General features: G+C 46.6%; 1 protein-coding gene across 5 annotated transcripts in view; it reads left to right on the top strand.

Annotated features, from left to right (window-relative positions):
* Window positions 1-20,894, top strand: part of MLLT6 (MLLT6, PHD finger containing) — a 92,322-nt gene that overhangs the window by 53,585 nt on the left and 17,843 nt on the right. For 4 of the 5 annotated variants that reach the window (XM_028703941.2, XM_028703938.2, XM_028703939.2 and 1 more), the window contains exons 9-10: window positions 14,076-14,253; window positions 14,797-15,402. In XM_028703941.2, coding sequence (XP_028559774.2) covers window positions 14,076-14,253; window positions 14,797-15,402 — 784 coding nt within the window. The remainder of the gene's footprint in view (window positions 1-14,075; window positions 14,254-14,796; window positions 15,403-20,894) is intronic. The other variant, XM_028703940.2, reaches the window with a different exon arrangement.

Below are 20,894 nucleotides of genomic sequence, written 5' to 3'. Positions count from 1 at the left end.
GTGGGAGACCCAGGGGGAGGGTGGCAGGGCGGGGCTGGGGGGGGCTGTTTGAGACAGGTCAGGATTACACAGCATTAGTGAAATTTCTCTTTGGGGCCTGTCAAGGGTTCAAAGTGAGCACATCTAGGGTAAAGCAGCATAGTGCGTGTAAGACAATACTTCTCAAATCCAAAGATCTGAGGATAGTTTAAAATAAGTGTGTGGTGATTGTGTTGAGCGCTTGCTCAAACACACAAACTAGGCTTTTAATTTAGCGTATGTTCCTGTCTATAAGTTCTATTTTGGGGAACTCCAATTTAAGAAAATGGGGGGGGGGAGAGATACTATCTGTGTATAAGACGAGCCCCAATTTTGAACCTTATTTTAGAGTAAAAAAACACAGTCGTATACACGGAAAAGTACGGTAGTTTAGGAGTTGTGGTGTTTCTCCTGTGCCATCCATGTACATGGCACACAATAACATGGGGAAATATGACAAGATACCTGCCCCAAGAAGCTTACAATCTACATGTTAACAACGGGGGTAAAGCACTAGAGGCGGGGGAGGGTGGAGATAAAGCTGTTCGGGGGCGACTGTGAATAAGCAGGAATATGCTTACAACATGCTTAGACTCCCTTTCAATTCAGGATGAGGACTAAATGATTTATTTTTAGGGAACAGGCACACTTTCATCATTGGGGAGAGCTGCCCCCCTCCACCTGCAGTTTTTTTAAACCTCAGAATTGCTTATTGCACTATCACTGCTTTATGGAGACATTCATGCCTTTCTGGCATCGAACGCAAACCACATCTTGGATCTCTTTGCATGCTTGGAAATTTAAGGAGCAAGGACTCCAGTGTTTAATAGGCCTGGAAACAAAGGCTCAATAATGAATGTGCACATACAGAGGTAAGCAGCTCACCCACTTGCCCAGCCACAGCTCTTATTTTACAGCTGTTGCTATATCCACATGATGCGCACTGAGTATCCCTTGGGATACATTCATGTGCAGGTAATATGTGGCCAAAGCCACCTGTGAATTCAGCTGCAGCTTCCCACCAAGAAATTGTCAGACTGCAGGTGGCACATTTCCTCCCCTAACCCGGCGATATAGGAATCGAAACATTTGCTTCCAAGTAGCTGCATCCACACACAACCTGATGAGCCCTTGGTGAGGGCAGTTGTCGTCCTATGAAGGATACTTTGAACTTCTGAATTAGCAGACCACACTTTCAAATACAGTGGTACCTTGGTTTAAGAACATCTTAGTTTATGAACAGCTTGGATTAAGAACTCTGCAAACCCGGAAGTAGGTGTTTTGGTTTGTGAACTTTGCCTTGGAAGCAGAACATGTTTCGCTTCCTGTTGAGTGTGTTCCATTTGTAAATTGAGTCCCCCGCTGCTATGGGAAAGCACGCCTTGGTTTAAGAATGCTTTGGTTTAGGAATGGACTTCCGGAACCGATTAAGTTCGTAAACCAAGGTACCACTGTACAGTTTGAGGAGTCTCAGTTTACCATCAGGTTCATGAACATCTCTGGAGAGTGGGGCTGCAATAGCTGTAGGTGTTTACAGTTTGGGGAAGAGGAAGAATGGCTTTGGGAGTGAGAAGGTGGTTGGGGGGGGTGTTTCTTGGGTACGGCAGCTTCCGTGCCCTCTGCCCCCATCGTGGATGAGGTGAGACTTGCAAACTGAGAACACACTTAGGTTGCGTCCAGTCTTCCTGAGAACTCTGTCCAAAGTGGGCATGATACCGTTTTAGGGTAGTGGGTCCTGTGCTGGTCTTGAGTCCCCAGCAAATGCCCGATTTTACCATCCAGGCGGCAGCAGCAGCAGGGCTAGGAAAGAGTGGCAGCCCTTTGGGCAAATTTGCAGCCTTCACTCAGCCAGCAGTGGTACCTCTGGCGGGGCAATAGGGGCAGAGTGCTACTGAGATCTCTGCCTTAAGATCATAACAGTGGCAAGGGTTGCCATATTTTGAAGTGGGCAGAAGAAAAATGCAGGGCAAAGGCAAAACCACTTGGACCTGTGTCTAGAAAAGCACAGGACGGGTGGAAAACTGCTCAGACCCATGCTTTCTAGGCACAAGTGGAAATTGCCCACAGATAGGGCAATAAAAGAAAAGGAAGCAGCCAGAGCTCCAGTGCTGTAACTGAGGGCTCAAAGACAGCAAAACGACCCAGTTACCTGAAGAAATTAAATAATACTTAAGCTTCTGAGAGTGCCTTGGTGTCTGGGTGGTGTCCTTACCAGGAGAAAAATAATCTGGATTAATCCTAATTACATTGGTGGAACATGGACATCATAGTGGGAGCAGACACAAATGCCCTCTCCCCCTGCATCCCCACCCTCCGCTTGTCCCTCAGCAGCTGGTATTCAGTGGAGTGGCTGAAGTTTAGCCATTATGACTAATAGCCATTGACAGACCTGTCCACCGTGAATTTTGTCCAGTCCCCTTTGATCTAAGCCCACGGCTATCACCACGTTTGTGGCAAGTTTCATACATCAGATAGGCACTCATGCAGAAATTTACCAAACACAACAGAGAGACCCAGTGTTCCCCAGGCAGCAACAATTTATATATTGGTTTAACACTGTAGTCTCTAGACAGTGTACAAGCAGGTTACAAAAGACACAGCAGATATGAAATTATTAGGACTCTTGTAGGTCAAATATTTGATGCATACTACTGAGCTGATAGCTGAGCTCCTCCTGCTTTCTCCCGAGCATTGAGGTTCTGTGTAATACCCCGGAGACTCTTGGCTCTGTTGCTGTCTTCCTGGAGATATTCATATCTGCTCAGGTCACAGCCTATCCTTTTGTAGAATCTACAAGAGTATTACAGTACCAGGAACTTGGGAGTGAAAGCCCACCTCTCCTGAGGCACGGGAGTCCCATTACCCATTGCTAAATGCCACTCAGGCTATTAAGACGTGGCAGAGATTGAGGAGCTTCACCTATTTCCTGGACCAATGAGGCAGTAGCAGCAACAACAAGAGAATATCCTCCATCCCAATGAAGAAAGGCCCAGCTGGGTAGTGGAGTTCACTACTCAGCCTAAAGCAGGTGTTCCCACTGGCGCTCCATCAGCTTCCTATGGTTATGTACCGGTTGGGCATATACGATGCAACTATGCCTACATACATGGACTGTTCCCATTATCTCTTGTAAATAAGATGATAGTTCAAGGACAAACAGCAGAGGTGTTAACTGGATTAAATTTTCATTTCACAAAGAGCCCTTTTGTACATGGGCTGCTAAGTAAGAAATAGGCATATAACTCCACCTTATGAATTGTATTTCCGTGGCACATGCTGTAGTGATAAGCCTGGGTTGGCCCAATTTCCTTCTGTTTTGTGCCCTGGCCCAAGAAGTAGAGTGGGGTGGATGGAATAAGTTCTACTACGGGCACAAAACAAACTGGGAAACCACCTGTCCAAGATTTAAACTATCCAGTGAGTTGATACAACTTCCCAGAATGCCAAGACTGCCCAGATCACAATGATGCCCTTCAGATTTCATGGGAAAGCTGCAAGTTTTCAGATATGTACAGACAAGGTCTTGTTCTGATTTGAGAATGGAATCATAGAATCATAGAGTTGGAACGGACTCAAAGATGTCCACATTGACGATGATGTCAGTGTTCAGCAAGTATTTGGGGGTGGGGAATCCTGTGAATCCTCTGTGCTGGGCGCATTGTTAATACCATTAAAATGCAAGTTCAGTATTTTGTTTCAGAGTTTATCCTGTGTGACAGGATACCTGGCCTACCGCTGGAATGAAATGTCAGCAGATTGGGAGAGTTGTGGGCTACTGCCAGCAATTCACTGCGAATTTAGTTGCCTTGTTGGCTAACCTTTTGACTGATTTGGTTGCGGGGGAAACAAACCATGTGGACAGATACTTTATGGACTTCCGTTTGCAACACATCCCTGCTGTGCTGTGTGCAACAAGCTTCAATAGACTGTCCATTGTTCACACTGATGCCTCTAAGTTGTTGTGCCTGAACAACAGATCCCTCCCATACTATCCCTGAGATGCAAACTCTCCCATCACGAGTGAATGAAAATAATTTAAACTCCACAGGGTGAGAGCATGCTCTGGTTTAGAACTGGGCTCCTCTCAGGTGAGAGAGGAGAATTAGATAGTCCATTGCGTGTGAGGCATGACTCCATTAATGCTTCAGAGATGGGTAGAGTCTCTTGCCTGTGTATGCTTGGCAGCGATCCTTTTTGGGTCGTAACATTGAGTGTAAGTGGTTTTGTGTCCGAGTGGTTGGTATGATTGCAGTGGTTGTGAGTGAGGTTGACTGAGTGCTTGGGCGAATAAACGTGTGTTGCATTATGCTGCTTTGCAATGCTCTCTGGCTTTGTTTATAGTGATAACTGTTTCTATATGTGGATGTTGTTTGTGCATTTCTTCTGTTACTATATAAATAATTTGAGATCGTTTTTATTGTACTTATTGTGTTTATATATTTTCAAATGCCTTTTTTCCATTCAGTATTGTGAACTGCTTCGAGGTCTTTTACTAGTAAGCAGTCTGTAAAGGCAAACCATCATGGTCACTGAGAGAGAGGCTGTGGCAACAACCAACATTACTTCCTTTAAGGTGGTTCATCAGGCCAGGCACCGCCATGATACATGGGATTCCTCCCCCTTGACGATGAATCACTGCCCTGATATCTCTGATCTCTAAGGAGTTACCTCCCAGCCATTAATACCTGGACAACAAATTCTTATTGAGTTCATTGTCTTACTTTTTTTTCTCTCAGTCCCTGCAAGGAATTATGGGGTCACCATTTCTGGAATGGAGTGTTTTGATGAGGGTGTTCAGGAAAGATTGTCTCTGCTTCTTCTTCGTGGTTTTCTCCCCTTTTCTCTCCCTCCCTCCCTCTCTCCCCCTCCCATGTGTTCTCTTGGCTTATACTAGTGCAATTAGACTCTCTCTTTCATCACCCATGGAGTCGCCTGGTTCACGGAGCTGTCTGGAGCTGACATGCTAAGAAGATTATTCTCAAGGTCTCAGTGAAACTTAAAACCTGGCTGCTTAGCTTGGGTTGTAGACAATTAACCCTCTGTTTCCTTTAAATAATAAAAAAAAGAGGGAGAGGGAAGCCCCATCAGACTTTTATTGCATGTAGACAATGAGGGAGAAGGAAAAGAGTCTCATCAGAGATGAGGCAGCCTGATCCATTTTTGGGAAATTACCCCTCTCCACAAACACATCCATAAATAAACATGGGACATGGTCCATCAGGCAGTTCTGCACAAGTCCCATTGAAATTGTCATAGAATCATAGAATTGGATGGGACCCCAAGGGTCATCTAGTTCAACTCCCTGCAATGCAGAAAGAGCTGTGCAAGAGTGCAATAGTTCATTTCACTGCAGCTTAACAATAACAACAACAATTTGTTATTTCTACCCCGTCCATCTGGCTGGGTTTCCCCAGCCACTCTGGGCGGTTCCCAACAGAATATTAAAAACATGATAAAACATCAAACATTAAAAACTTCCCTGAATGGGGCTGCCTTAAAATGTCTTCTAAAAGTCAGAGAGTTGATTATTTCCTTGACATCTGATGGGAGGGCGTTCCACAGGGCGGTCACCACTACCAAGAATGCCCTCTGCCTGGTTCCCTGTAACCTCACTTCTCGCAGTGAGGGAACCGCCAGAAGGCCCTCAGAGCTGGACCTCAGCATCCGGCCTGAACGATGGGGGTGGAGACACTCTTTCTGCTCATGCAGAAGAATTTCCTGGTGGATTATGCCTTGTGTTAAATGGTAAGAGAGGTAGGTGCCTTTTAGATTTACCACCTCATGTACCAAATTGGCTTGTGGCCAATGCTGCTTATCTGATCTAAGGAGGTAAGTAGCCTTTTGTGAAAGCAGAACCTCACCACACACACACACACACACACACACACACACTCACTCACTCACACAGCCCTATGCTTTAGTGACTGCCAGCTAAGTATGCAACATCCTATTGTTTTGTTGTCCTGTCTGGCAAAAAACACACCACACAAAACAAAACAAAACCTGTGTTTGAATGAGGGCTGATCTGACCAGTCTTGGCATGAATGGTTTTAATGATCTTGTGAATAAGAAATGATACTGTGCTCTGATGAATGCAGATTGACGCGTCTGTGGCAAAAGCAATACCTTGAAAACTTGCCAGTAAACACAGCAAGGTTTGTGATCTCAAGGCATGTAGTTGGAAGTACAACCTGCCTTCTTGTCTGAAAAAAAACCCCAACCCTGATCTCATCCATCAGCGTCTCAAAAGTGAAGGAGAGAAATGGATTCAGCTTTGGCACCTGCACCTATGGATCCTTCCAAGATGTACAGGAATAAGCCTTCTCCCTGCTAAACTCAATGCTGGAGAAAGGGCAAGCATGCAGCCCTTGGCTTCCACAGCCCAGTGCCAACAATGCTGGTTGTCTCCTTTTGATTGGCTGGGAAAGAGAGAGTTGGTGGTACCGTTGCTAAGGCAGCCAAATTTGTATTCTGTGCCAATATGCAAATAAGTAGGTGATTTCAAAGCCTATTAAGCAAAAAATTAGTTCAAGCTTTTACTTTTTAAGCAAACCAATCTGGTGGGAGAGGGAGATTTCCCATCTCATTACTATTTTTATTATTACTATATTATGTTATTATTTTTCGCAGATTTGCTTCTGTTCCTCACTCGTTTTCTTGTTGCATGTTAGAAAGGGTATCCTAGTGCTGGAAAAGATTAAAAAGAAACAGGATGACAAAAACGATTGCTGGGGTTGCAGCATCTCCTACATACAAGGAAAAGCAAAAGTGTTTGGGGTTGTTTAGAAAGGAAGGAGGCAAGATTAAGGTTTATTACATTAAGTGTTCCATAGCCATGAAGCCCTTTTTCATCTTCACGGTTGCTACATGGCACTGAACTTCTTTCGCAGTTTTGAATAACTTTTGAGAGGAATCCTGTATCTTTGAAATAGCAAGGCTCTACAGTGAGGAGGGTCAAGTCCTGCAGTAAATATAGCTTTTGCCCCTGGACCACTATTCAGAAAAGAGAGAGACCCTTGGAGGAGAAAACAGCCATCCCTGCATTAATCCATTAATCAATAAACCGCTTGGAATCTATAAATGCTAAAGGGAAATACTGAATTTTCCTTCCTTCAGCAGGACCAATAGGTTTTGCATCCACAGGCACTGCCTCCTTTTCTCTTATTGCTGGCAAGGCAAGATAGCCTCTTTTACACTTGGGGGAATCCATACCCTGCATTCTCTCTCCCTGCAATGTAGTTGAATTGAGGTCTCGGTCTACGCATGCGGCAGAATGAGATTACAGATGAGAAATAGCGTTTATCAATGACACAAAGCCCATATTAAAAAAATAATAAGGTAAACCTGATTCTGTGATTCTCCCTGCAAATAGAAAATCGGCACATGATTGAGGAGCAAAGTTTTTTTGCCTACCATGTTGATTTTCTATTTGCAGGGAGTTTTTAAGCACACAGGAGCTTTTGAAAATGAAAATGGAATCCCCCCCCCTTCCTGAAGTGGTGCAGTCCACTTTGATGCCTTGTTCTGCTACCTAAATCGGCATCCTTTTACTCCTCTACCCCACTCTGGATGCCCACCCCACCCCGGCAGCTGCAGACATTCTGATTACTTGTTGACAGGCATTCAATGCATTGCCACAGATGGAGACCCTCAACATCTGGCTCTCCAAATTGAAAACTTTCTCTCTCTCTCTGTCGTTTGCCCCTCTTGGTTTATGATCCCTCCCCAGCCTCCATAATCCAGGTCAGGAGGCTGTGACGGAGGAAGAAGTCTTTTAATTGGATGCTCTCATGCCATAGGCGGAGTTCCCACTGGGTTTCCTAGTGTCACCAGAGATTGCAGCTGACCTAAATCCTTTTGGATATAAAGCAAGTCTGAGAAAGAAATTTTAAGGAGGGCTTTAATTTCCCGACTTGAGAGGTGCTCGCTGTTTGAGCCTGCCTGGAAGTCATATTCCCCTAACTTGAAAGCTCTGTTCCCCATTCTCGGATATTTGTGGGTTAGTCGTGTGAGGGAAAATACTCTACACATGCACAGTGGTGCTCTTATCTTCATTATTGTTTCACACATCTCCGGGCATCTTCCTTATACTGGAAAAGAACTTCTAGAACTGTTTCCCTAGCTCAGTATTTTTAGTTCAGCATGTTGTTTACTGCGGCGACCAACTGGGTGCCTTCGGAAATCACACAAACAGCACAGTTGAGACACATCCTGTTGTGTGTTCCCAACACCTGATAATCTGATATCATTCCTCATGCCATGGAGGTTCAGTTTCACTATTATAGTTCCTGGCTATGGATAGACCTAGCTATCTTCCAGGAAGGAATTGGTCTAATGCATTTCTGTACCATCTATGTATTGCTTTGTATATTTTAGTTGTCTGTATGCACTCAACAGCGATGGCATGTTTTCTACCAGTTGCTTGTATGGGGTTTTCTGTGTATTTGCAAATCCTGCTGAATAATGCATCTCATTTCACACTCGGTAAGTGACAACCTTGTTGGGACGCGGGTGGCGCTGTGGTCTAAACCACTGAGCCTCTTGGGCTTGCCAATCAGAAGGTTGGCGGTTCGAATCCCTGTGACTGGGTGAGCTCCCGTTGCTCAGTCCCAGCTCTTGCCAACCTAGCAGTTCGAATGCATGTCACAGTGCAAGTAGATAAATAGGTACCGCTCCGGCAGGAAGGTAAATGGCCCTTCCGTGCACTGCTCTGGTTTTGGTGTTCCATTGCGCCAGAAGCAGCTTAGTCATGCTAGCCACATGACCCGGAAAAACTGTCTGCGGACAAACGCCAGCACCATCAGCCTGTAAAGCGAGATGAGTCCCGCAACCCCAGAGTCGTCTGCGACTGGACTTAACTGTCAGGGGTCCTTTACCTTTACCTTTTTAAGTGACAACCTTATTTTTATGAATAGTATCGTATTGGTCAGAATATAGGCCACACTCCCCCCCCCCCAAAAAATCTGGCTTTTATAAAACTTGAGTGTTGCCTATAATCATCCTCTTGTAGATAGAGTGGCCATGATTTAAGAGCTCTCCTGGGTATGTGTGTCTATATATTGGGGGGGGAGCCTATATTTGGACCAGTATAGTAATAATAATTTAGAAAAGGCTTTTAATTTGCAAGGTATTTTACCAACCATACCTTCTTCCTCTTCACAACACCTGTACTGACACACTGTTCAGCCATAGAATACCTCTGCAACAGGATACATGTCTGCTCCGTGTTCCTTGTTTCGTAGGCAGATCTTGCTCTGCTATCATTTATTTATTTAAAGTTAAATAATATTTACCCTGCCCTTTAGCTTAAAAAAAAAAGGCACCCCGAGCATCTTGGAAAGATCAGTAATAAGATATCCTCTGTCCTCGGGTTTATGGTTTAAAAAATAAGCTACAAAAGGAAAAACGGTTTGGGATGGAGGAGGAATATAGCAAACTAATTCTTAATTACATAGTTTGTATAATGGCCTGCTGGGAAGGAAACAGCTTGAGGAGAGGGGAGCCAAAAGTTGCTGGTCTCTCCACAGACCAGATGGAGTGGCCCTGCTCCTCTCCTCTCCTCTCCTCTCCTCTCCTCTCCTCTCCTGCAACCTAATGAAGGAACCTGATGAAGCAGGTTTCTCAGCAAAGCTGGTGGTGGAACCAACCTGCTTCCCTTTTCCTCCTCTGCCGTATCCTGATGGGCCTGTTGGCGGAGCAAGGCAGTTGCTGCAGCGGCTGCAGCTGCACATTTTGGCGGCCAGTTGTCCCATTATTAAGTTTGTTATTTGTACATTTTGGGGTGGGGTGCCCTTTGGATTTTCTGCTTGGGCCACCCCAAAATTGGGACCCATCTCTGTCCGCAAGACTCCTGCTGGATCAAATTAATGGCCAGGAGCTTTTGTGGTCCCTGGGCAGGAAGAGACTGTCAGGAGCCTCTTAATGCTTTCCCTCCCCTTTGCTTCCCTTTTAGTTTGGAAGCCTGCAGGCAGGAGCCGTTCCTACTTCATCATCTGAAGCTGCCCTTACAACTGGGCCAGGCAATTTGGTCTGTCTAGCACGGCCTAGATCAGCTTTCACCAACCTGCAGATCAGCTTTGGAGCTGATGAGGGTTGCAGCACAAAACATCCTCGGGGCACTAGGTTGGTGAAAGCTGATCTGGCACAACATTGCCTACCTCTCCCTGACATGCTGCTTTTGTGTGTGTTAGATTACTAGTAGCAGCAGCAGCCGCCACAGTATTTAATGGAGAAGCATCTGATGGTGTGAGCTCTCACCTGCATCCAATGTAACACTTCTCCCTGACATCCTAGTTCTCTATGTGAGGAGGACCTATGGAAAGATTCAGACATCTGACCAACACAAAGTCTGAAGTTGTACAGCATAGGCAGTCAAAACAAAAAAAATTCCTTCCAGTAGCACCTTAAAGACCAACTAAGTTAGTTCTTGGTATGAGCTTTCGTGTGCATGCACACTTCTTCAGATACACTGAAACAGAAGTTGCCAGATCCTTCTATATAGTGAGAAGGTGGGGAGGGGTATTACTCAGAAGGGTGGTGGGAATGGGTGATTGGCAGATAGCTGTGATGAGCCTGTTGACGACTCTTAACGACTGCAATAGGTCTTACAGGAAAAAGCAAGGGGTGAGCAATATTGTAAGACCTATTGCAGTCGTTAAGAGTCGTCAAGGAAGGAATTTTTTTTGTTTTGACTATGGCAGACCAACACGGCTACCTATCTGTAACTGGAGCATAGGCAGTGAACCACTCAAATCTATGCACCATTCTGGACACAGGAAAACACCCCCCCTCCCCATTTTATTCCTTTATTTTGGGCTTGGGTCTGTTTGCTCTGACAAGACAGACAGAAGTCCCCTCTGACAGGCTATTGCTCTCTTCCCAGCAGCTTCTTGCATTTCGCTCGCAGTTTCACTGTATCCCTTTTGTCTTGTTTGCAGGAGAAGAACCCTCAACTGGGGTTGATTGTTTATTGTTCTTTCCCCCTCCTCCTGCTGTCAGAGTAGTGCTAGTCTAATCCGAGGCCGCTGGTTGTTGTTTTTTTAATTCTCTCCTCCCCACTCCGCCAGCATCCAGCTTCCTTGCTTCTTCCTCCAGTCTCTGTCATTCCTTGTAGCAGCTCATCTCACAAGTCAGAATCTGGGAGATGTTCCTCTGCTTTATGGGGCAGATCCTGCCTCCAAGTACAAGGGACGGGAGTGCTGGCTGAAGGTGGCTGTGAATCAGGTATACTCTCTCTCCAGGTGGTAGCTTGTGGCTGTGGGTGCTCTGCTTGTCTTTGTGTCTAAGCTCTCGTTGATTGTTTGATTGCTCTCTGAATACTGCTGAGAATGTGTCTTGGGAGATTGGAAGCGCTTTGCGAGGAGAGAAGAAGGGTGAACTCGCTCGATCTGGGGGTAATGCTTCTAAACCGTTGAAACAAAGTCAAGGAACTGAGGGTGATCAGGGTTTTTGTGCCCCCACTGAAGAACAGATCCACACTCTACATTTAAAGCACATTCACAGACATTTGGAGCACATGACTTTCCCCAGAGAATCCTGGGACCTGTAGTTTCCCCTCATAGAGCTACAGTTCCCAGCACCCTTAAACTACAATTCCTAGGATTCTTTGATGGGGAGAACCCTGTGCTTTTAATGTGCATTCGATATACTTTAAGCGTGTGGTGTGAATAAGTTATTCCAGTTGCTGTCAGATGCCTAGCTGGCTGGACATCACCCAACAGGCCAAGGGAGCAAAAGAAAGAACTAGAGAGGGCAGAGAAAAAATTTGATCAGGTGTGAGTGAGGAAGTCCTGGCTTGCAGACAGACTAGGGGGTGACCTGCATTAGGAAGGGTTTATATAGAACTCCCACTGGCATCCAGTCAGAATGTAAGGCTGGGAGCCAATCAAGACACGGAAGGTCCTTGTTCCAACAGGGGAAGTTGGAGAACTTCCCATGAAGGATGAATGGCCGAAGTCTCTGTCTCTAGAGATGAGCAGAACTCGACTCCCACCTAAGGAGACAGGCACTATTTGTATAGGATAGTGACAAGTTGGTCTCATACACTGGGTGCCTTTGTTTGAACTTAAATTGAAAAATCTGAACTTCTCATCAGCAGTCCCCTAAAACATCTGGGTCCCTCTACTTAACTGCTTGCTGTTTGAAATTTTAATGAATTTTCCACTCAGGATTCATTTTCTGAGTCAGGTTTTTGCCCAGCATTAATACATTATTATTCACTCCATCACCTTTTGGCCTGACGGATTAAAAAGAAGGCCTTTGATGTGGATTCTGGGTTATTTCCCACCCACGTATGACTTTGTATGTGTTGTGCATGGGTTCCAAAATGCTTTTGCAGGGAGAGGAGTTGATGAGAGGAAGGAAATTCTTTGGGCTTCTCTTTCAGAGGTGTGGTTAGTGAGGTCAGTGTGCCGGCTGAACCTGCCTGGGATATGGGTCATTTTTGCGGTTCCTTAGAGGGTTTAGCATAGTTGACTGCTGCTCTTGCATTGCCCCATCTCTTTTCTGCTTCCCCTCCATTTGGCTCCATGTGGTTGTCAAAGATCCGCCCCCCCCCCCCCCCAGTTCGTAAATCAGAAGGGTTTAACATTTTAACATCCCAGGAGTTGCTGGCCTGGATAAGGCACAGGCCTCCCGCTTTAGATTTTCACCCCTCTCTTTTCCACGTACTTCTGGCACATCTGGAATGCATTTTAACCTCCCAGCTGTTGTACGGTGATAGCTTGATTACACACCACCGGGGAAATGGAGATTTTTGGGTTTTTTAAACCGTGTATCAAACCTTTTGCACTGCACACTACTTTTTTCAGGGAAGTCATCTGGGAGAATTCTTGATTGCCCACAGGGGGCCACCTCACAGTCTGGCTAATGATTGCTGCAACTTAAAAAACAAAAAAGCACACACATCAAGTTTCTAGTCCTTACTTTGAAAGCTCTTCAACTTTTGCTTTCCCCCTTAGGCCCTTACAATGACTCGTTGCTCTCAAATGAAGGCTGTGTGCACATGGAATTTCCAAGTGGATTAAATGCAGCCCATGTATGTGTCTGCTTTTTGCTTTGCCTGTACACTGTCATTCTCATTGGAGTGGCAGCCTTTACTCCCTGCCCACATTTAATTCGTATTTTCCCAATCTGTAGATAATGCAGTAAAGGGGGGGGGGCAGGAAATCTAAGAGAAAATTGCATGTTACCCAAGTGTGGACATACTGAAGCACATTGTGTAGACAGGAAGTGGGTTTTTCATGTGTGTGGTGACCTTTTGCTGGGTATCATCTATGCCCACATCCTCTGCTTCTGTAGGTGAGGCACTGCTTGCTGGACTGCTAGGGAGGCTGGGTGTGGCATACTTTTTTTAAAAAAACACTTGCTGTTTTGGGCAAGTCTGGTATATCAGAAAACTTGTGTTTCAGAAATAAAAATAAATAATTGGGTATCTCATATTTCTGGAAGTCAGCTGTGTACTCCTTGTACCAACTCTGGTGGTTGAATGCTTATCATTAAATTATCTTCCTAATGATACTGTATTTTATTGTATTATTCTGAAAAAGTCTGGTGTTACAAGTCATTAGACCTAAGAAATAGCAACTTTCCCTAAATTTATCCACAATTTTGGCCACTAGCATAATTGAACTATGTCAGTAATGGCAACCAACTTGGATGGCTTTAAAAAATAATAATAATAATTCATTGAGGATAAGTCTTATCATTGGCTACTAACCCTGATGGTTATGTTGGAGGCAGCAATGTTTCAGTTTCTGGAAACCTCTGGAGGGGAGAGCGCTGTTGCACTCAGGTTATGCTCAGAGGTTTCCCATAGGCATCTGTTTGGCCTCTGTGGAAGCGGGACCCTGGAATAGATGGGCCACTGAACAAGATGGACCACTGACTGGCCTGATGTTCTTAACAAGAATTTTAGGGTTTGAGCTCCAAAGATTCCTGACAGCAGTAGCACGTTCCAAAAATGTCCCAAATTCACATGTATTAGGTGTGATGTATTCAAGACAATATCAGCTCAATGTCTCAAATCTCTCTCTCCTTATGTCATGTGTCCATTTCAGCAGACTTCCACCAACCACCACGAGAGCAGTAAAGAAACCGCAGAGGTCATTCGGTCGGAAGTGAAAGGCAAGAAGTCTTCAAGCCATGGCACAAGCCACAAGGCCAAGAAGTCAGGAAGTGGGAAAAGCTCGACGGGTTTTGGCACATCCTCTTCCAGTGGGACATTTCCACCTGCAGGTGAAGCATGGGAAGGAACTGGGAGCCAGTAGGGTCAGCCATGACAGTGGGCTTCAGTCCATTAATATCAGTGAGTCTGTTATGAATAGAACTTAGTTGGATGCAGCCTAGCCGTAGGAATGTGAGTGGATGCAATTAGACATGCTAAGTCTTTTTTTCAGTTGATGCATTCAGTGTGTGTGTGAGGGGGGGGTGTCCCCAGATGTTTTTTGGACTGCAAGTGCCATCAGCCCCCAGCCCACACCACCAGTGGTCAGGGATGATAGGAATTGTAGCCCAACACAATCCAGAAGGATCCACATTGTCCACCTGGTGGGTTTTGCCTTTTCGATTGCAGTCTTCGTCAACAATCCAGCAAATGAGAAGAGCATCTAGTTTTTTTCAACTGTGAGCAGTGAGGCTTTCTCCAGCGGTGCCTTCTGCACCTTTAGGCATTTTGCAAGCAAACAAATGAACACATAGACTTAGATCTGTGACAGCTATAGCTCTGATGCCTCATCTCTGCCTGCTTAAGGTTTAAGATTTCCCTTGATCCCCTTCCAGGTACCTCATGCAGCTCCTTGCCCTTCTCCCAGGACTTCGTAACCTTCCCAAAGCTGGAGCAGCAGCAGCAACAGCAGCCCGAGGAAGAGAAATACCGCAAGCCTGTCTCTTCCTCCTCGTCTTCCGCTCATTGCTCCCCGTTGTACGAAGGGCAGAAAAGCGACGTCTTTGAGCAAAAGGTGATCTTCTCGGGTTTCGGCTCCATCATGCGCTTCTCCACTTCGGCCGTCAGCCAGCAGAGGGGGCACGACGCTTCCCCCGTAGACTACAAGGTCTCCAACTCTATTGGGGGCACCTCTGGCGGAAGCGGCGGCAGCAGTGGCGGCAGCCACAAGCGGATGCCGTCCCTCAACGTTGAGGAAGGAGAAGTCCTGAAGGAAAAAAAGCACAAAGCCAGCAAGAAAAGCAAACACGGGCCAGGGAGGCCCAAAGGGAGCAAGAACAAGGAAGTCCCAGGCGCCCAGCTGGTTGGATCCACAGCTACGTCGTCTTCGCCCTTCTCCGGGGGGTCCCTGGTCAGCTCCAGCATCGGAGGGTCCTCTCGGTCTTTCAGCCATGCAGCTGCCCTTCCGAGCCTCAGTATGGAATCTCCGCTTCTGGGATCAGGTAGGTACCACAGCCTCTAGGCAGGATGCTGCATATCCTATTGGTTTTGGCTTCTGGTGCAGAGTTCTGAGGCTCTCAGCTTGAAAAAACAAAACAAAAGAAACCAAGAGCGAAGGCAGGTATTTATGTCTATCTATCTAGAGAAATAAGGGACGTGGGTGGCGCTGTGGGTTAAACCACAGAGCCCAGGACTTGCCGATCAGAAGGTCGGCGGTTCAAATCCCCATGACGGGGTGAGCTCCCGTTGCTCGATCCCAGCTCCTGCCAACCTAGCAGTTCGAAAGCACCTCAAAGTGCAAGTAGATAAATAGGCGTCGCTCCGGCGGGAAGGTAAACGCCGTTTCCGTGCACTCCTCTGGTTCGCCAGAAGCGGCTTAGTCATGCTGGCCACATGACGTGGAAGCTGTACGCCGGCTCCCTCGCCCAATAAAGCGAGATGAGTGCCGTAACCCCAGAGTCGACCACGACTGGACCTAATGGTCAGGGTTCCCCTTTACCTTTACCTATCTAGAGAAATATTGAGTGGTTGCAGTGGGCAGGGCGAACCTGACCTTGCAACTCTGTAAAATGGAAGCAAACACACAAGCAAGTTGAACACCCTCAGTCTTGCCTCTGTCATCATGTGTCAGATGAGCTGTCTGCTTTTATAGGCAAATCTGTATGTGTGTGTGTTGGAGATGACATGCATGCTAGCCAGTAGGCAGTCGTCGCAGTCCAAATATAACCCGTGCCAGAGAAGCTGTGATAAAAAGTTGCAGAACTTTTCATTCCCCCATCGCCATCAGTGTTCACCGCAGTGCTGGGGAAATGTGTGTGTGTTTTGAGGGTAGCAAAGGTGCTATCAACCCTAAGTTTCCAGTCGCCATCCAAGTCCAATGTGGCTGTGAGGATAAGGTTTGCAACGTGGATAGTAATACTGAGAGAACAGGATACTAGACTAGATTGACCTTTGGTCTAATCTAGAAGGGCTCTCCTTACCTTGCGATATCTCAGGCTTTAAAACAGTATTTCCCAAACTTGGGTCTCCAGCTGTTTGGGGACTACAACTCCCATCATCCCTAGCTGGCGGGACCAGTGGTCAGGGATGATGGGAATTATAGTCCGAAAACAGCTGGAGACCCAAGTTTGGGAAACACTGCTTTAAAAGTCACATTCACAAAGGACAGGGCCATCAGTGGCTGCCAACTGTGATGGATGAATTCTGCATCTACTGTTGAAGGCAGTATGCCTCTGTAGACCTGTTGCTGGGAATCAGAACTGAGGAATAGTGCTTGTCGTACTTAGGTCTGGTTGGCTTTTATAAGAACAAGATGCTGGGCTAGCTGGCCCTTCTGTTTGATCCAGTAAGGCTCTTCTTATGTTCTTACCTGGTGAAATCTCAGAGCCGCTTCCTGCGCTGTTTGTGGCAAGGCGCCCGTGATGTGTGTCAGTGTGATTTCTTCTGCGAGTGCAACAAGCCAGCAAACCACAGCGCATCTCAACTTCCTGAGCCAGGTGCTTGTAGCAGAAAAGATGTTTGCACTGCTAGTCTCAAAAGCCAGAAGGCTGCTGAACCACAAGCAGGACTTCCAGGAGCTGGGAGGGTGGTCCTTCTGAGCTCTGCGCTGTTCCTTGAACCGGTTAACAGAAACGGAATCTGTTTTGCAGCACTTGTGCAATGGTGGAAATGTGCATAGAAACATGGCCTAGAGTTGGGTATGTCCTTGTAAAATGAGGGGTCTGTTTTTCTTTGCCCCAGAGAATATGCTTGTTCTTCCCCAAGTCCTTCAGTGTTACTCCAGTTGTGCTTTCAGGCAGTAGCTGTGCCGGTTGTTGCTCACTTGTATTGCGGACTCTTTGTACCTAGGCCTATTCATCATGTCAGCCTTTGCCTCTTCCTTTATTCCAGGTGTGGAGAAGACTTGGCCTTCTGGATATTGCTGAACTACAAATCAGCATTTGTGTCCAATGGCCAGGAATGATAGAACTGTAGTTCAGCAACATCTGGGGGAGGCAAAGGTTCCCCATACTTGTGAGGGTGGTTGTTTTTTTAACACTTTTCCCTGTGCTGTGGAACCCACAAAAAGTCCTTCCCCCCAAAGCTGCTGCTTGACATGGAAGGGAGGCTGTCATTGGCACCAGCGGCAGCATCTTTCCCATGCCAAATAGCAGCTGGGGAGGGTGATTTTTGTAGCAACCGTGTAGGTTGGTGAAAAATAAAACAGGGCTCTTACACCTTTAATAGTTATCAGTGGAGACTGAACCACCAGAGCAAATGGGGCACAACCCCACCTGCCTCAGCCAGCTCCCATCTGTCTGCGTTTTCACTTACATCCAGGGGGGGGGGGGGAGGTTTCCTGCTCGCAGCAGCTTTTTCTTGTCTCCATAGTCTTGCAGCAAGGAGGAAGCTTGGAGCAAAACTCTTAATTCATTGGCTTTGTCTGCCATTGACTCTGGCGCCACCTACTGCTGGCCTCCTTCCCTCCCACTCTTAACTGGTTGGGCACCGATACTTATGCAGGAGAGGGGATTTCAGCAGATGTTGTTCGGCATGCATTCTGCAGCTGCTGAAATTCTCTTCTAAGCAAGTATTAAAGGTGCGGGAGCCTTGGCCTCACTTGCCCATGGTCACTCTAGGGTCACTTTTCTCAGCTTTGGTGCCCCAGATGTCATTGGACTACAACTCCCATCATCCCTGACCGCTGGTCCTGCTAGCTAGGGATGATTGAGAAAGGCTGCTCTAGGGCCGCGGACTTATTTTTCTCCATGTCCCAATCCCGATTCTACAGCCTCCCCACCCTGTGATGAACGCTGCACACAAACTAGGGCTAATGCACATGACTGTGGTGCCCACATCCCAAGCCACATCCTTGTGGCAGAGCAGCCCGGCTTCCAAGCATCCCGGCATTGCGGCGGAGTGGAATCGCAACACCTGCACTTCATTTCCCTGCCAAATAGCGATCCCATTACATGCTGAAGGACGTTCCCAAAAGTGCTTCGTCAACACACCCATTGTGTGCGTGTTTGAGACTGCCGGGAAGAGAGGCACTGTAAAAAAAAAACCTTTAAAAATCCCACCAGCAACACCTTCCTGGCAGTGACACTAATGGCAAAGAAGGGGCAGCTTCAGCAAAAAAGGGTTAAAGGGGAAGGAAGTGGGAGGCCTGACCTGGGCACAGCTGATTTGGCATGCTCTCATCTCTGTGCCGGCTTGCTATTCAGGTCACATGGACAGATGAGAGGGTGGAAGGGGAGGCATAGGAGGCGTAGCTGAGCTCTGTGTCATTCCCTGGTGACCGCCTTTTGCTCTCATTGCTTTGGGGCAGGGGAGGGGCCTGCGGAGTGGAAGAGAAAGAGAAACCAGGATGCAATTATTTCCCAGGGAGGAGCTGCTGCAAGCCACACACGCCTACCCATAATCGTAACCTCAGGCCATACGGATTTTCCTCCCCTGTTTCCCTCACTCCCTTGAGTTCAAAGGAAACAGCCTTTTTTGCGTGAGGTGGGTCTGCCTGTCAACCCGTAATCCAGGCCTCCTAAGGGCGAATTTTTCCTCACACAGCTGCAGCCAGCACCAGCTCCCTGATGAAATTCTTGCGATAGGCGTGCTTGCAAACGTGCTTTTTGTTGTCGTCGCGTTCACACATTACATTTTCGGTGGCCAACAGAGATGTTGCAAGTGCGCACTTAGCAGGCGCAAGTGTCTAAACCAGAGCTTTCAGAACTTTTCATGTTGGTGGCACACTTTTTAGACACACATCATCTTGCAACATAGTAATTCAGTTTTACTAGCAAACCAGAGGTTAAACTAACCCCTTACCAGCCCCGGGAGGAGCATTCACGTGATACACCTACACACTCTAGCCGGCACACTAACATATTGCAACACACTGTTTGGAAAGCTCTGGTCTAAAGAGTGTCCCTTAGAGTGCCGGCGGCATCATCCTAAATGGAAGTGAAGTTTCCAGCAGATACCTACCCATTTGCTAAATTTCTTTCTCTCCCATTCTCTCTCTCATCCCCTCCCAGTCCCCATTTTCTGCTTCTTGTGCTGGTTGCTTACCTAGGCAAGAGTCATCCAGGTGGGTGGAATATAAATGTAGTTTTCTCATCTGCCAATATGGAATCGAGAAGTAGGTGTGTTCTCTTCTCAGTTCAGCAAGGTGGCTGGGCTGTGGTGGACTGGATCAAATACCTAGAACAATATTAAATCTGCAAATATTGAAGGCAAGAGGGTTTGGTAGGCAGTAAGTGGAAAGAGAAGGTTCCTAAGGGTTTCCTAGATTTTGCCCTCCCACCTAAGGCTATTGCTACAGGCTGCTTCAGCCTCATGTGGCTCAAAGTTGTGAGGGACATGCTGCAAGGATATTCCTAGGTGGAATGTGCTAACACTTGGGAGATCTCTGAAGCATGCACCAATGTCAAACATGTTTTTAGAAACTTATGTTTCTAGCATGGACAATTCAGGTACATGGTGCATAAAAGTGGCCATCACAGGAGACCCTGGGATCCACCTCGTTCTTTGAGTGAAATTGAATCAGTTGGATGAGTGGAATTGTGCATATGTAATTTATTACTAAGGAACTAAGAGAGGGGCAGGTCAAATTTAGAACTCTCTTCAAGCAAGTGACTACCGTATTTTTCGCCCTATAGGACGCACTTTTTCCCCTCCAAAAATGAGGGGGAAATCTGTGTGCGTCCTATGGGGCGAATACAGGCTTTCGCTGAAGCTTGGAGAGCGAGAGGGCTCTCCAGGCTTCAGGAAGCTATCAGCAAGCCTAGGGAGCCCGCGGGAGTTCCCGCAGGGCTCCCTAGGCTGCAGATAGCAGCCTGCCGCCCGGCGCGCAGGGCGCCCTCAAGCAGAGCACCCCTTGCGCCGGGCAGACATCCGCAATTTTCCTTTATTTCCCCCCAAAAAAACTAGGTGCGTCCTATGGGACAAAAAATACGGTATCTCTCAAGCCTCAAGGATTGCAGACCTGATACTAACTATAGTTTAGGGATTGTAAACGGGCACATAGATTCCTCCTTTCCCTTGATCTGTGCTCTCAAGTGCATGCAACGGTTGACAACTTTAGTTAAAATTAAGCTGGCAAAACTTAATTTTGAAAAGCACTAAAAGCTGTCAGCATCTGAATAACATTTTTGGTAGTTTCCAAATATAACAGTTTTTGCCTGGGTCCCATTAATTATCAGAGCTCACCTTTTGTCCAGACTTCTGTATTACAATAATAGTACAACTTAAATAGTTTTTTTAATAGAGTTTTTGAATATTCAGGTTTTCCAACACATCACATACACTATCTTGTAGTCCTTACAGCAGCCCTGTAAAGTAGGGCAGGATGCAGCCCAATAGTTCAAAGTGTGCTTTGGCTGTATATTGTTGGGTTGAATGATGTGCATGCCAACCTCCTGGTTTGCAAAAAGAATAATAGAAGTGTAGAGTTAGAAGGGACCACGGGGATCATCTAGTCCAACCCTCTGCAATGTAAGATTTTTTTGCCCAACATGGG

This window comes from Podarcis muralis, chromosome 13, assembly GCF_964188315.1.
Source record: "Podarcis muralis chromosome 13, rPodMur119.hap1.1, whole genome shotgun sequence".
Lineage (NCBI taxonomy): Eukaryota > Metazoa > Chordata > Lepidosauria > Squamata > Lacertidae > Podarcis > Podarcis muralis.
This window is presented reverse-complemented; position numbering and strand designations above follow the sequence as displayed.